At 38.7% G+C, this 16,739-nt stretch overlaps 1 protein-coding gene across 25 annotated transcripts in view; it reads left to right on the plus strand.

Annotated features, from left to right (window-relative positions):
• The window catches only part of AFDN (afadin, adherens junction formation factor), a 187,330-nt gene that overhangs the window by 123,630 nt on the left and 46,961 nt on the right, over positions 1-16,739 (plus strand). For all 25 annotated transcript variants that reach the window (XM_075203419.1, XM_075203430.1, XM_075203435.1 and 22 more), the window contains 2 exons: positions 12,975-13,040; positions 13,567-13,640. In XM_075203419.1, coding sequence (XP_075059520.1) covers positions 12,975-13,040; positions 13,567-13,640 — 140 coding nt within the window. The remainder of the gene's footprint in view (positions 1-12,974; positions 13,041-13,566; positions 13,641-16,739) is intronic.

Here is a 16,739-nt window from a genome sequence, read left to right on the forward strand (position 1 = left end):
CTTATATCCATACTCCAAAAACATACTAGTAGGTTAAGTGGCTGCTATTAAATTGACCTTAGACTCTTTTGGTCTGTGTATGTTAGGGATTTTAGACACTAAGCTCCAATGGGGCAGGGACTGAGATGTGAGTTCTCTGTACAGCGCTGCAGAATACTTAGTGCCCAATACTTAGCCTGAGCGATTTGTACCCACATGAAAACACCACTGACATGTTTCCACATGTCTTTAATAAAGGTTAATTAATGTATGTTTTCTAACCAACACCTTTTTAACAGACTTTACATTTGAAACACAGCACTGCCAAAATATAAACAAAAGCTTGGTAGGGCAAAAAAGTGTGTATGTGTATAAAGAGATATATAGATATATAGATAGATATAGATATATAGATATAGATATATAGATAGATATAGATATATAGATAGATATATAGATATAGATATATATATATATATATAGAGATATAGATATATACACAGTCAAATATCAATCATACTTGTGTAATATAAAATTTATTATAAAATACATGTATCTTCTTGCTGAATAAACCATGGGTATCCCTATGTTTGTAGATTCAAAAGACAATTTTGGATCCATTCTCACTCAGTGGACACTTTATTAGGTACACCATTCTAGTACTGAATAGGACCCACCTTTGCCCCCAGAACTGCCTGAATTGTTTGTGACATGGATCCACCTAGGTGCTGGAAACATTCTTTCGAGATTTTGGTCAGTGTTGATGATAGTATTATGCAGTTGCAGAATTGTTGGCTCCACATTCAAGGTGTGAATCTCCCATCCCACCATATCCCAAATGTGCTCTATTTGATTGCATTCTGGTGACTGTGGAGGCAATTGGAGTACATTGAACTCATTATCATGTTTGTGGAACCAGCTTGGGAGGATGTGCGCTTTGTGAAATGGCGTGTTATCCTGCTAGAAGTAGCCATTAAAAGATTGGTAGACTGAAGCTATAAAGGGATTCGCATGGTCAGCAACCATACTCGGGTAGGCTGTGGCCTATACATGACACTCAGTTGGTATTAAGGGGCCTAATGTGTGCCAAGAAAACACTCACCACCCTATTTATCCACCACCAGTGTGCACTTTTCACACAAGGCAGGATATGTTTATGCGAAATTATGAACCTACCATCTGCTTGTTGCAGCAGAAATCGATATTCAACAGACCAGGCGACATTTTTCCAAACTTCATCTGTGCCCACTGTAATCTTACTTTTCTGTTCTTAGCTGACAGGCAAAGGTGGAATTTTCTATGTGTTAACATAGCATACCATAGCACCAAACCAAGCAATTCTTCTCTTGAAAGGTTTAGGAGTTTACATTTTTACAGAAATTTATCAAAACATGAAGTATGAAGAAAACTGGTTTTGAGGATTCATATTTCTGTATAAACATGTGGGCAATTTGTGAGGAATGCTGACAGGAGACTATACCCATGCGAATTAACACATTTCGCCTGGAATTGTCATCTGAGCCTTTGTGCTATGTATGTCTGTCCACCTAGCATATGTTAAACACTGAGTCCTTTGTTAACTGACAAACTTAACACCTTTCCATGCCCATATCCCCTAGTCTTACAAAACACCTTAATATAGATAGTTAAAATGTGGTAAAAGTGTATCAAGATCCTGAGATGGATTACTAGGTGTGAGCAACAAAGCAGAGGACATCTGCTCAGCAGAGTGCCCGCTATATGGGAAGATATTAATTAAATCAAATTAATTCCTTTTTTTTCTTACTGGTTAGCAATTTCACAAAATACTTCAGGTATATTAAACCATGACTGTTTTAGCTATGACAATTCATATTGACTCTACACAAAATTTAACTAGCTTAGTGGTTCTTTCCACTCATACATGATCTTGCCTAATTAAAATTATAATTTTGATTTCTATAGCCAAGTAGGACTGCCTTAAATAACATGATTAAAATGCAAAAACACAATGTAATTTTGTCAGGTTCTTGAGGACTGATATTTACTAGCAATCATTGAAACAGTACAGTCCATTTCTATTGTTTACAGGTGTTGTGTTGTGAAGCAGTTTTCGACTTTTATCTTCCTGTCAAATGGCTGAAATTATGTTTTTGTAAGTTTTGAGCAGACACTTTGAAGCAGAAGGCACAACCATTTTAATTTGGCTTAATTTTTGACTTGAGTTACTCTTTAACATGTTGCTTATTTATATGATGGTTGCCACATTTCAAAGATGTTTCTTTCCTGGCTAAAGTGAAAATAAATTTTGAGGACAAGAAAGCAAACCTTTTATAATTGTCGGAAAGAGTGGCACACCAACATATTGTGTGTTGTGTGGCTTTTGCCATTATCTGGGACAGTGGTAGCAGAGAACGCTGGTCTGTGTTTTATATAGAGGATTGAAAGTGTTGAATTGTGCAGTGCTATGAGGTAATTTCACATTCTGGCAAGAATTGCATTTCCACCTCCCTCAAACCCAGGTAATGGTGCAGGAGCACAAACTGGTGTAACATAGCCTTGACTTCTAGGTATATTTTTTTGATTAATTGTATTAACTTAATGAGATTAAGGGTAATGTGTGGCAGTTTTGAAGGTTAGAGGGCAGCACCATACAGCCTCTGAGGTGAATCAGGTTGCCCACTACTGGATTAGAGGTTTAGGGGGCTGGCCTACACTTCTCCCTGAATGGATACTTTCCAAGCTGCAACTTCAATGCTTGCTAGCCAGGCAGACCGATCCTGCTGTGATAGGGCTCCCGGCTGTTGATGTTGCTTCGATGCAAAGGAATAGCAGATGAGCCTCTTTTGATACAGTTAGGGATAGTTAATGTTTTGTGGCTGTACAGCAGAGTGGTTTTTTACTAGAGATGCTCAGGCTCGGTTCCCCGAGAACCGAACACACCCAAACAAACAGTCCATTATCGGCTAGGTCCCTTCTCTCGCCTACATCCCAACGCCTGCAATCTACCCTCACAACACCGTCCTCCTTAATATCCTCAGTAGCGATAGGAGTTAGTCCTGCATCTAAGTTGGTAAGGCTAGATGATTCCTCCACTATCCTGGTTTCCTCAGAAGAATTCTTGAGCGTTAGTCCTGCTGCTGCTGGGGGTGATTCTTCATCCCAGAAGCAGACCAAGAAAAAGACTACTAGTCGTTTACAACAACTGACTGTTAAACAATCCTCTGCAAGAGGAAGCAAGTAAGAAAGCTGTCACCCAGTCGCAAAGCGGATCACAGACGCCATGGCAACTATGCTAGTATTAGATCTGCGTCCAATATCCACTAATAATGCAGCTGGTTTTAGACAGTTACTTGAGGTCTTGTGTGTTAGAAAATGCCATTCTACCCACTGTACACTTAACCACAGATATGTGGACAAGCGGAACTGGGCAAACTAAAGATTATATGACTGGACAGCCCACTGGGTTGGATATTCGCCTTCACCAGCAGGAACAGCAGCAGGATGTACCCAAGTACATGACATTTGTCAGAGGCAAGATACTATGTGTATCACCGGCTTCACTAAGAGGCATACAGCTGACAATCTGTTAAAAAAAACTAAGGGATATCATTGCAACATGGCTTATCCCACTTGAACTCTCCTCAGGATATGTCATTTTTGATCACGCAACCAATATTGTGAGAGCATTACAGCTGGGTGAATTCCCTCACATTCCCTGTTTTCCTCACACAGTAAACTTGGTGGTGCATAGCTTTTTAAAAAATTACGTGCAGGAGATGCTGTCTGGCCCGTAAAATATTTGGAAATTTCCGACATTCGACAACGGCGTGTAGGAGATTGCAGCAGCTGCAAGAGCAATCAAATTTACCCTGCCACCAACTGAAGCATGAGGTGGTGACATAGTGGAATTCCACTCTGTATATGCTTCTGCGAATGGAGGAAAAGCGAAAAGCCATCCATGCTTACTCCACAAGCCATGACATTGGGAAAGGAGGGGGGATGTATTTTAGTCAAGCGCAGTGGAGAATACTTTACGTGTTTGTGCAAGGTGCTGAAACCATTTGAAGTAGTCACTTGTGAAGTGAGTTCAGACACTGCTAGCTTGAGTCAAGTGATTCCCTCAATTAGACTTTTGGAAAAGCAGCTTGAGAAACTGAAGGAGGAGATGAAACAAGGCAATAAGTATGTTGCTTCGCCAAGATCCAAGAGTAATCAAAATCTTAAACAGAGGATCAAGCACAGCCACCAAAATGTAGTGATCCGATTTCAAGAGCTATGTCTTCTCTTTGTTTCCAACTGACCCAGATCTGAAGAGATGCAAGGAGCTCCTGATGAGCAAGATGACACCTCAAGTGTTACATGACAGGACGGAGTCTTCTCCTTCAGTTTCTCCCTCAACTGCTGCTAGGAAAAAACTTGGCTTTCCCCAGAGACCCAGGGATGATGCAGATGACGTCTGGTCTAAAAGAATTGACCAAAAAAACGTGACACCACTGCATTAACTCCACCTGATCCTACTATCAACATCCGAAGGATGGTGGATTATTATTTTCACGACCGATTAGAAATACACATCAGACCGTCCCTTTACATACTGGGAGAAAAAATGGGAATGTGGAGACCCATGAACCAACTCGCTTTGCACTGCCTAAGTTGCCCACCCTCCAGTGTGTACTCGGAAAGAGTTTTCAGCACAGCCGGGAACCTTGTCAGCGATTGGCATAGGAGGCTACTTCCTCAAAATGTGGAAAAGATGATGTTCATAAAAATTTACTTCAAATTACATGAGGAAGGCCTTTCCCACCAATTACTTGATAATACTGAGACTTCTGTAATGGTCGATTCCAGCAGTGATGAATTAATAATGTGTGAGGATGAGGCTGAAGATGATGACGACAACATCTTTCCACAGTAGTTCATTAACAGCACTGTTACCTTAGGTGCCTTAAGCCCATTGTTACCTTGTTTTGTGGGGGCCCAAACATACCAAGCACTTCAGCCACAAGGAGTGGCACTTTTGTGGCTGAAGTGCTTGGTTTGTTAAAGTGTGCATGTCCTTTTTAAGATCCAACATAAGGGTGGGTGGCATGGCCCCAGGACAATGCCATATTGCACCACTTTAAATTTCAGCTACCGCTGTGTGCCAATGTTACCTACATGTGCTATATATTGTTGTGTGCTTACCAAAAATCTTAGACACCCATTGATGATGCAGTTGGCTCAGCACAACATTTTGACATCTGGTCTTGTCTACTGTAAATGATTTGACCAGAATTAGTCACACCTCTGCTGTAAGTCCACCTGATCCTACTATAAACAACCAAAGAATGGTGGAGGATTATTTTTAATTTCTTTTGAATGGTATAAAGACAATAGTTGTTTTTTTTAACAAAGAACAACATTGCTTGCAGAAGTAATTTAAGAATGGATGTCTAAATAGACGTGTACATGTATTACCTTCCACTTTGCTGCTGTTTCATAAAGTGTTTGTAATCTGCACTTTTCATCAAAGGTACCTAACTATATTATAATTTTGTGGGAATTGGGGCTGATTCAAAGCTCAGTGGTACTCGCTTCTTGCTGGAAATTACAATGGCTCTTTTTAGTGCATTGTCTGGCACCCTGGATTGGTGTGGGTTTGATAAAAGCACACATCCCAGGGGGGGTCAGGGCTCATTGCCATGTAATAGCTGTAGAATTTCCTCAGTTATCTAAGAAACGGGTGGAGCGATCGAATGAACCATAACTGGTTTCATGATCCAACCACTGTTTTTTTCTGCCACTGCTGTGTGCCAATGTTTCCTAGATGTGTAAGGACCTGCCGTGTGTTTGAGTCATTGCTCTGTTGCTTAACATTCAGCAAGGTCGCTGCAGTATTTGTCCGAAAGTGTATGCAAATAATATTGTGGCCTGTGAGGTGGTCAAAATTGACTGCAAATTACTTGAAATTAGTGTTATTGAGGTAAATAGTAATGTAGGAACAAAGAGCAATATTATGTGATTTTAGTATATTTTAGCAATTTTTCTAAAAATCCACATCCAAAACACACGAGGACGGTTTTGCCAAAACATGAACACAGGGGTCAATGAACATCTCTAGTTTTCACATAGAAGATGCAACCCCAGAGGCATTTCATTTTCATTTCACTTCATTACAGATGATGGCATTATGTATTTAAATGCAAAGACCTGTATCTGTGGAACATTTCCACTATCGTCACACACAAACACTGTTAAATAAAGGACATGAGACCCACTGGATGGAATGTACATTCATGCAGGAATTTGGTGGACAATGTAATTTAATCCTTCTGCCTATGCTGAGACAATGGACTAAACTGTATGTAAATTTTCTGTGAACACAAGTTTATAAAGCCATGCTCTTTCAGAACCTAAAAATACCTATCCAAGCCTCAAACATATTGATAATAAATATGATTTAAAAACATAATTGGTAAATCTGGATAGAATGAGGTGCCGGCTGGTTAAAGTGAAATTAACCCCTTGTTCCATCACAAGTGATATTTATATTGTAGCATAACCTATAGAGGAAATGTTATTGACTATGAAGCAGAAATTCGCCAAATCTAGGGGCCTATTTAAGTCGCACCGCAAAAAATGAAAAATAGTTTTCAAGCCTTATCGCATTGATAAGGATTGAACTATTTTTCATACTTATCAAAAACCTACACAGGAACTGCAGTTCCGATAAACTGCTGTTCTTGTGAAAAAAGAAAAATTGACTTACCACTCCGTCTTCGTGATGCGATCCTGGGTGTCTTCTCCGTTCCTCCTTTGAATTTCTGTGTGCATGCGCTGATTGGTCACTTGGTCATGCGCACAGGCATCCAAACGGCAGTGACCCAAGGACCTGGATCATGTGACAGGCCTGCACATGTGCTGTAAAGCTCTGCTCTTCGGAGTAGAGCTGACAACACAAACTATTAAATTATGATAATGTATGCCAGTTTCACCTGGCGTACATAATCATGACTGAAAAAAAGAGATGATTTTTTCTTTTTGGCTGTTAAATAGCATTACTGATCGGTCTCCATACATTGTTATGGGGACTGCTCAGTAAAACGAACACTGATGCAAAGCAGCAGATGTCTGATATCTGCTGCGATGCAATAATGATAAATTACATTTTTGCGGTTAATTAAGATTTAACGGGAATGTTATTTGATAAATGGGCACCCTAGAGAGAGAATATAGTATGACTATAGGAACTGGAACAGTGTGTTTGTTTGTTTTTGTTTTGTTTTTTGTTTTTTTAATGGATGGGGCTGTGCCAAAAACTTCACCTTCTCTCCTCAGGTTGACACAGCTGGTGTAAAGCAGCCCATTTATGTTAGGCGTTTGTCATGTACACTTGAAACAAGCAACAGACAGCCCATCTCACCTATGGGTCAGTCCTCATCTACATTAATTTCACAGGTCAGGGAAAAATTTGTCTCTTACCAGACTCTTTTCCAACCTGTATAAATTTCCATCATAAATTGTATCGCACATTAAACGCCATTCTTTCATACTATGATTCCCTATTTCCTTCCTGCAATCATTTTCTATTTGTGTGTGTTTGCTCCAACATACAAAATAAAAAAAAATATTACCCATTAAAATTTGCAGAACCGTTTACTTTGCATTTCTGTACCAAGTGTGGCTTTTATAGAAAATCAAGAATATACGTCCTAAAACATTTTGCTCCAATTTTGCAACAGAAATTAATTCTTACAGAAATAAATGAAATTAGTCTATTGACATAATTGTTATCCTTAAAGGGCATTCATTCAGTCTGTGCCCAACATCAGAGGCCAATTACAGTATAGTACTTGCATGTTTCTGTGACTACAGTTCATTTATTGTTTGGTTTTTCTATTGCTAACATCTGCCTGTTTTTGACTATTGGGTTGTTGCTGCCATATCCGACCTCTGCTTGTACTGACTCTGCATTCTGTATTGTATCTTGCTGCTTGCCTATTATTGACCTGGCAAGTCCCACTCCCACTTGCCGGTAACGGCAGATTCCCAAAACTCTGTCATAGTATTTCCTCCTCTACTCTCAGGTTGCCACAGAATTCTGTAAGCCTAACCAAAATGTTCTACATTGTTGTATGAGGCGGAAGTCATACTATAATAGTTCTTTGAAATCAGTTTCTCTGGTAATAGAGGTTATGGCCAGCTGTGCAGCCTATTTTCTCCCTGCCCAGTTATTCTATTAGAACATACATCTTTATAAATAGAGCTCTATATGGTGTTTTTGGTGCATTAATAGATAATTGGTAATGAAGCTTGCTTTGAACCACTATTAACACTTACGGAGGTGATAAACCAGAGTGTAATGTGTATTTGTAAGTGTCAGTACATACTTAAGTTGAATGTATGTATGCTGTTTTCCCCACTTAACGTGGTAGTTGTCAAAAAGTAACATTGTCCAATAATGTATGCTTTATGACCGAAGTACTAGTTAGTGTAAGAGTGAGGGCCCTTATCATAAACCTCTAGATACATCTCTGGTTGATAACTTATTTGTATTCCACAACCTTTACCAAATGTTACTTTAGCAAATGTTATCCATGATTTTTACTGTAGTACCTGAAAAATGGAACTTCCTCAATCATGTTTTCACATGACAGACTACTGTTGACTTAAGTGTGTATCATCATGTGTTCTATTATGTATTCTTTTGTATCCTATTTTGTTTCAGTTCTTGCCATGCACACACTGGTTAGTTTGCTTCTCCTTTTGTACCTTTGTACAAGAGACATCTTGTCGGTATGTGTGTATGTGTTATCTCAAACTATTTATGGTGATCTTCACATGAATCTTGTGTTTGTTTGGAAAGTTTTTTTTTTTATTATTTTCATATTGCCATGAATCAGACATCATGTATATATTTATTTTATTTATTATACCGCAAAAAGGAATGCTGCTAAGCAATATCTACCTCCTCTGTATAACAATGACTTTCGAAATCAAAGCAAAATGTTTTTTTTGTTTTTTTTTCTTTCATTTAATCCTTTTCATTAGACTGTAGATCCCTTTGGCAACATGAAAGACAATTGCTAATCCTAAAACATTCTAAAAGAAACTTGTCTTTCTTATTACGTTTCTTTCTTGAAAGGGATTTTTCTACAATGTCTTAGAGATGTTGAGACTGCCCTATATGTAAAATTATATTTAAAATGCAGGCCTAGATTTCTTTACACTGTGTAATGTGCAAAAGTTAAGCAACTAATTATTAAACATTATTCTCAACCTTTCAGTTCAAATAAAGTATTTAACTTTTTAGAAACAATATGTGTGTGTGGGGGGAGGGGGGGTTGAGTTTGTACAGTATTTATTATTGGCAAAAAAATTCTGCAATGCTTGCAAAGTTTGTGTAGCTAAATACTCTATAATGTGTAAACTTAACCATATTAATCTGTCCAGTGATCTCTCAGTACATCTGACACTAGTTTTAATTAGTATTGAAAACTAAAGGTGGCAACTGAACTGGAACAAGACATGCACCAGTGGCATTAAAAACATTATTTTTAAACATTCTTTATTTAATAATTAAAGTATTTTCTACAAAGGTACTACAATGTCTGAGGGATACTTAGTTCAAAAGTTGTTTTTTTTTTATATGCTAAAGCTAAGAGATTTTATGTCTGTATCTTGTGGCACTCACCTGTTTTAAGTCTTATCATTATATTTCCATTAATGTTTGCAAAGCAAGAAATAAGGATCCTTGTGCCCTTCCAAGAAGGGAAACGTAGGTTTGCTTCCTGTCAGAAATAAACTTCTAAAGAAAAACGGCTTTATAGTGATGTTTAAGTGGGCCTCAAGGCCTGGGTGGCCCTTTAAAAAGGAATTAAACATAATCGTTATTCTTATTATGTACATATACATCTCCCAGTCAGCACATTGAGATTGTATTCTTCAAAGCCTACCAACCATCCACCTAACCTTCTCCCCATGTTATTCCTCAAAGCCTACCAGCCACCCACTTAACCTTCTCTCCATGCTATTCCTCAAAGCCTACCAGCTATCCACTTAACTTTCTCTCCATGCTGTTCCTCAAAGCCTACCAGCCATCCACTTAACCTTCTCTCCATGCTGTTCCTCAAAACCTACCAGCCATCCACTTAACCGTCTCTCCATGCTATTCCTCAAAGCCTACCAGCCATCCACCTAACCTTTACTCCATGCTTGATCTCATCACCTCTCTCTTCACCTCTCCTGCTACTTGCTCCTCTTGCACTTGTTTCCCTCCTCTGACTCCCTTTGTGCCTCCTGTTTGCCCTTCTTTTAGAATGCAAGCTCTTACGAGCAGGGCGTTCGTCCCTCCTGTCTCCATACCTATTCAGTACTTTCATTTTGATTTTAATAATGACGATCAACACACTCATAAGCATTTCTCTGGGAATTGTACCAAAAAGGTCTGGCCATAGGAAATGGAGAAATTCCCACTTTTACCGTCAGCCAGCAGGATACACATTGAAACACACTGCATTACTTTAACTAATGGACAGACCCTGTTTCGGCAGGCAAATTGTAGCTATATAGAATGCTACTTTTTCATTTTTAGAAAATGTTTCTTTATATTTAAAAAAAACTAAATTATATATATTATCTGCTGCCTGGTTCAGTATTAAAATTACAAGTTCTCATTATTTACATTAACTACCATAAACAATTAAGTGAGTAATACTATAAAATACATTTATTATCATTATTAAACTTTACAACTATGAACGCTGGTTTAGAATATTGCACAAGAAAACTTTCAAAATACCCTATATTTTGTCACTTCACCAGGAGCCCTAGCTTTTCTCTGATAGGCAATTCCCTTTAAACATGAAAATGTATTATTTAGTGTTGATAGGGTGCCACAAAATTCTGCAGAGTTGTACGTGGCAGTACCTGGTGGCACCAGTTATATACTGTGACCGGATGGGCCTACTTTGCCACCCAGTCTCCCTTTTGAGAGTCTTTCTTTTTTCAGTCGGTAACTCACTGTTACTGACAACTCCTATTGGTGTTCTCAGACCCCAGACACACTCCAACTACGAATGCCAACTGCCACCTAGAACGGTGTGGAACTGCTTACTTCTGGGGATGGTTGGTATAGTTGTTGGTGACCGACTTTTGTTACTGACTGCTTACTATGGAGCAGGTCAGCATGGTAGCAGGCAGAACCTTGGATGCAGGGTTCAACACAGGACAGCTAGGAAACAGATCAGAGTGTTTGCAGTATTCCTGTGACCAACAGATAAAAGCTGACAATAGGTGTCAGGCAGGATAAAGAAAGCAGAGTGATGGTTTATTAATCTTAAAGGTTCCTTACAAGGATCGTTACATATAAATTGGAAAACACTTTACCTGCACAGTACAGCTTTTTTAATAAAGTGTCTGACACACTTGTTGGTAAGGGGTAATTTAGCCCCCTGCTCATACTTGACACCACCAAATCTGATATATCACATTTAATATTTAGCATCATAGCACATTGCTTTATTTTCAAATGGATTTAACACAATTTACATAAATTTGTGATTTCCCCAAATTACTTGCTCAGTCATTGATAGTTTCCCTATGTCTCTAATCACACAGTCATAGGTTACCAAGGATGCAAAGGAGGTCCGCCACCTGCTGACAAAAGTAATACTGGTCCAAGACAAAATGCTTAATTAACATGATTCCATGTGTCTGTGTGGTACTATGTGCTGCCTCAAAAATAGCAATTCTTTACAAATACATTTAAAATACATTTATCATACCAAACAGTCACATTTGTGAATATATGCTTACAAGAATGTAAACAATGTTTTCGTGAATTTTAAGCAACATAATTTTCTCAGTCAGTGTTTGTTAGACACTGAGCATCGATATTTATGTCATGTATATTTCAATTGTAATTAAGTATGTCAAAGTATGTAACTGGAATGACATGTTTGATTTATTGTATCTGTCATCTGAACTATTCTTTTGTGTTCAAAATAGTTTTTTTTTTTTTTTTTTTAAAAAAAATAAAATACATTTATATGTTTCTACACATGACACATTGCCAGGGCTTAATAGTATTGGCGCTGGCAGCACCAGTCATTTTCTTCTCATATCACAGTTGTGCCATACATTCGATTCAAACATTTAAAAATCTTTTTTAATATATCAGACATTTGTCTACAGTCTGTATAGTGCCGCAACTTACCTCTTTATGGTGCCTCAACATTCGGCAATAACCCTTTCAGTGTTAAGCGAAAATGAAAAATAATTAAAAAAATGTATAGAATGTTACATACAAATTATTTTGTTGTTGTGAATGTACTAGTTGCGCTTGAATAGTGCCAGGAAATGTCTGCTTCCACCTAGTGACCTAGAATAAAGATTATACTTCTCTGTCTTTTTAGCAGTGGAATGCTTCTTCTAGAGCAAGCCTGGCCAACCTGTGGCTCTTCAGATGTTGTAAAACTACAAGTCCCAGCATACCTTGCCAGCTATCGGCTGACTATCTGCTAGCAATGCATGTTGGGGTTTGTAGTTTCACAACACATGGATAGTAACGGGTTGGCCAGGCCTATTCTAGGGGCTTGGTGTAGCAATGTTGTACATGAGTTGTGTTTGTCAATGCAAGGGAATGCTATCGTATTCTGTAGAAATTGGGTGAGTTGGCTGAGTGGAAATAAGGCTCTTCCAGGTTTGGAGAGCTGGGGGTTAAAAACCCTAAAAGTAATGCTCCAAGGCTATGGACAGATGACTATAAAATATTTTGTTGCCTTTCCAGTTGTCTATATTCAGTATCTACAGTAGCTCATTACAGATCAAAATGTACAGTATTATATAGCTTGTGCAATAACAGTTGTTTTCACTTGCTTAGTGTGCACTGTAGAAATATATATTTTTTTTTTAAAGTAGTAATTGTATTGATCTAAACACTTCAAATGTTCATAGTATAGACATGCTGAGATTTATAGAGCTATTTTGTTTTGAAATACATTTTAGAAACTAAAATCTTTGTATTTCTGCAGGGTGCTGGACAAGAAAAACTCGGCATTTACGTAAAGTCTGTTGTGAAAGGAGGTGCTGCAGAAGTGGTGTGTAGATATTTGTAATTTTATTTATAACTGAATTATAACAGTTTTTGATAGAAGATTAAGATGTAGATTTCACATGTTTATTTCAGAAACGTATCCCATTTTAGCATTTGTATTGCAGTGCAGGAATCTTCATGAATGTGTGTGGGTACTTGCATTAGTTGTTGGAATCCACTGAAATACGTGGAGGAGGCAGGAATCTAGAGTAGTTAAAAGCAGGGCTAAATAGATATGTGGGCATGTCTTAAATAAAATTAAATAATTTTAACAAGCAAAATTGCTTGCCTCTTTAATGTCAAATTATGTTAAACCTTTATAGTGTTTATGGCTCTATACCCAATAGTTTGTTCAATTCTGTCTGAATCTAGAATTTGGACAAACATGAGATACAATGTTTTAAGTAGGAAAAAAAACATGAGAACAGTGGTTTGGGTTTGTGGATTCTGGGTACATTGTTTACATTGTTAAAATTGTTGTGTTTTTTTTCTTTTTTTTTTTTCTTTTTTACATTTGTTGAAAATGTTAGGATGGGCGTCTAGCTGCAGGAGACCAGCTCCTTAGTGTGGATGGACGAAGTTTGGTGGGGCTGTCTCAAGAGAGGTAATGTTGGTAAAATTCTCAAATTTTGTGAAGCTTTTCAGGGGAACATTTTCTCAGTAGTTTTTAATACCACCTTTAATCTGATAATTAATTGATTAATCTGCATGAAGTTACTTCCAACATGTGGCAGTTTTAAGAGACTTCCACAGAGCTATGCAAACCAAATTTCATGCAAACAATACTTGTGCCTGATGTAGGAGTTGAACACAGTACAATAAAGGCATGCAGACATAAGATAATCACAACCCTTTGTGATGCATATGATTTTGTCTTACACATATCTCAAGATGTAACAGACGTATTTTTGCTGCAATTTTACTATAAACTCTAAATCTGACCCCTTTTATACAAATCCTATTCAAAATGCATGTGATTTATGCACTCTCCACAATGAGAACCACATAAAAAAAGGTTGTATTAATTGAATAAAAAACATCAGTGTATACATTTAATAATGTATGTTAAATAAAAAAAAACTGGGGACTACTATCATGGGTTGTGAGAGTGGAAGTGGAGTTTGGCACTTAACTAAGACTGAAGATGCAGAGCGGAGGGGTTTGTCAGCTTTGATATATTAACAAAGTTAACCTGTTAAGTGCCCAAGGGAGTTAGGTTTACTTTAATGACAGGAAGAAATGCTTTTCATTTTTTTACTTTATTTTAACTTTTTTTTTTGCAGTAGCAGCAGTGTGCTCTGTTAGCTGTACAGAGCACACTTATTCAGACAGTGAAAGCCGGACGGCTCTCACTAACATCGGAAGTTTTACTTTATTTTTTTATTTTTACTCTTTAACACTCAGTGCTGACGAGCGGCTTTTAGCCGCTGCCGCACTGATCCAGGACCGATATACTGGCGCTGCCAAGAAACGTTAAAGAGCGCCAGTAATCCGAACGCTGGGGGCCGCAATATTGAAATGTACCAAGTCCCCTTCTCAGCAAAGTTGGGGAGAGCACTTATTCCACCGGAGAAACTGCCACCAGGAATCTATTACAAGCGACTGCTGCATATTATAGATGCAGCAGATCACATTTTGCCAGCAGAAAACTCATGGAGCAGGAAAAGGGTGCAGGTCGGAGGGTACTAAGAAGACGGAGTCCCTCCCTGCAGTCTGAAGCAACTGAACTATTCCAAGGGCGCCAAACAACTGCCTGGGAAAAAAAGGAGCAGCCATTTCTCAGGGACACTGAGTTGCTGACAGACCTCTCCTGCTCCAAAAGACATTTTAGCCTGATTGGAAGGCTAAGTACCACTTTACTTATATCTCTGTAACATAGATAGGGGTATATTGAAATTAAATTATTGTTGCAATAGCATTTTTATTTAAATATAGAATACGAAATGTGACAGGATGGACCGCATATGCCACCCTGTCTGTTGTTGCTGGGAACCGGCTGAGCTTACTTTGCCACTGTTCCCTTTCGTTATCCCAAATGCGCCCTCTTGCCGCAGTAGAAGGGGCTTACAATACCACCACTGAGCTCCTTTATGGCGCTCAGAACTACGTTCCTTCTGGGTAACTGTCACTGCTAGTGTACTCCTGTGCTGGTACACTTGGGCGGCTAACTCCGGACCTCTTACTATGGATCTGGGTTGCTGTGGATGGATCCTCCCTGGCCTATCACACTGACCAGAGCTGCAGTTAGCAGGCAGAGCGGTGGTACTGGAAAAGCTTTGGTCCAAACCTCAGACAGCCGGAGAACGTATTAGATTTAGGGTCTAATCAGCAGGTCACAGGATTACAGCAATATTGAAGTAGTTTAAGGTATCAGTGGTCAGGTCAGATGGAACATCAGAATGATACATTACATGCTCACACAGCTCACCTTTTATACAGTTCCGAAATAGTCTATTTTTAGAATCAGGATGTACTCTATTTACACAAACATGGATTTACATGCATTGCAAAGCCACTAATATTTATACTTCTCTATGAAATTCTTAAAAACCTTGCTGTGATTTCCTGGATCTTATTTTAGTGGCAGGAGACTCACTAGCAAGTCAAAAGGTCTGACTGGCATGAATACTTTAGGCTGTCGCTGAATACACATTTCCACAGAACAAAAAAAAACAAAAAACAAGCCACTTCCCCACATCACAATACACCAAACACAGGCTCATTGTATCAGAGATATACATCAGATATAGGCATATCCTATAGCAAGGTTAAACAGAAAAAAAACAAAGATAACGATTTCTTATCTCACAATATACACCACATCAAAAATAAATGCACGTGCAATTACATAAATAAGTGCCATGCGTTATTTGCTTTAAATAAATTTTTACCAAAAGTTATTTAATAGTGATCCAGTCACACTAATTGCTTAAAACATAACCTTAGCAGGGATACTAATTTTTGACTCTGTCATAGACTAGTTAGTATCTCTGTTTGCTTGTGAGTGAGTGCCTGTATTTCATTCTTTTACTGTTATACTGTTCCCTTAAAAAAATGTTTGATAGGGGAAAGGCACCTCAGGCAAAATATTATACGTGTTCCAAGTGTAAAGATAAGTTACCAATTGGACTACAGGACCCGGGAGTGCTTTGTGCTGACTGTAGCTGGTATACCCTAGCCGTGCAGGCTAAGGTTAGCACACCGCCAATAGTGGAAATGCCAGCATGGGCAAATGCCATGAAACGGGGTTGAGACCTTGGTAAAGCTGCTCTCTAAACCAACAGAGATTCCAGTGGCTATGGTGGTTCTCCACTCTACCTCACTAGTAATTGACCCCCTCTTAACAGGAAGGACTATGCGGACCGGCGAGTCCACAAACTTAGGACAGGCTGATGCTCCATCTGTCCTCCCCTTACAAGACCCTCTTACAGGAAAACCGGCTTAGTCGGCTTCCCTAGTTGGAGAACTTGATTGGTTAAACCGGTTCTTGGTTGCGCCAAGACCCTTACCCAAAAATAAGCGACACCGATCCGCTAACCCCCTTATGACCCTCTCTGATTCGGAGGGATCTTCAGAAGAGGAGGGTGCGCTGATAGAAGACTCTGATTCTACACAGATCACAGATCATAGACCCAGAAGAGTCTTACAAATATCAAAGTATTGACGACTTGGTGGTAGCAGTTCGTCAGACATTAGATCTTTT

The sequence above is a fragment of the Mixophyes fleayi genome, chromosome 3 (assembly GCF_038048845.1).
Source record: "Mixophyes fleayi isolate aMixFle1 chromosome 3, aMixFle1.hap1, whole genome shotgun sequence".
NCBI classification, from domain to species: Eukaryota; Metazoa; Chordata; class Amphibia; order Anura; family Limnodynastidae; genus Mixophyes; species Mixophyes fleayi.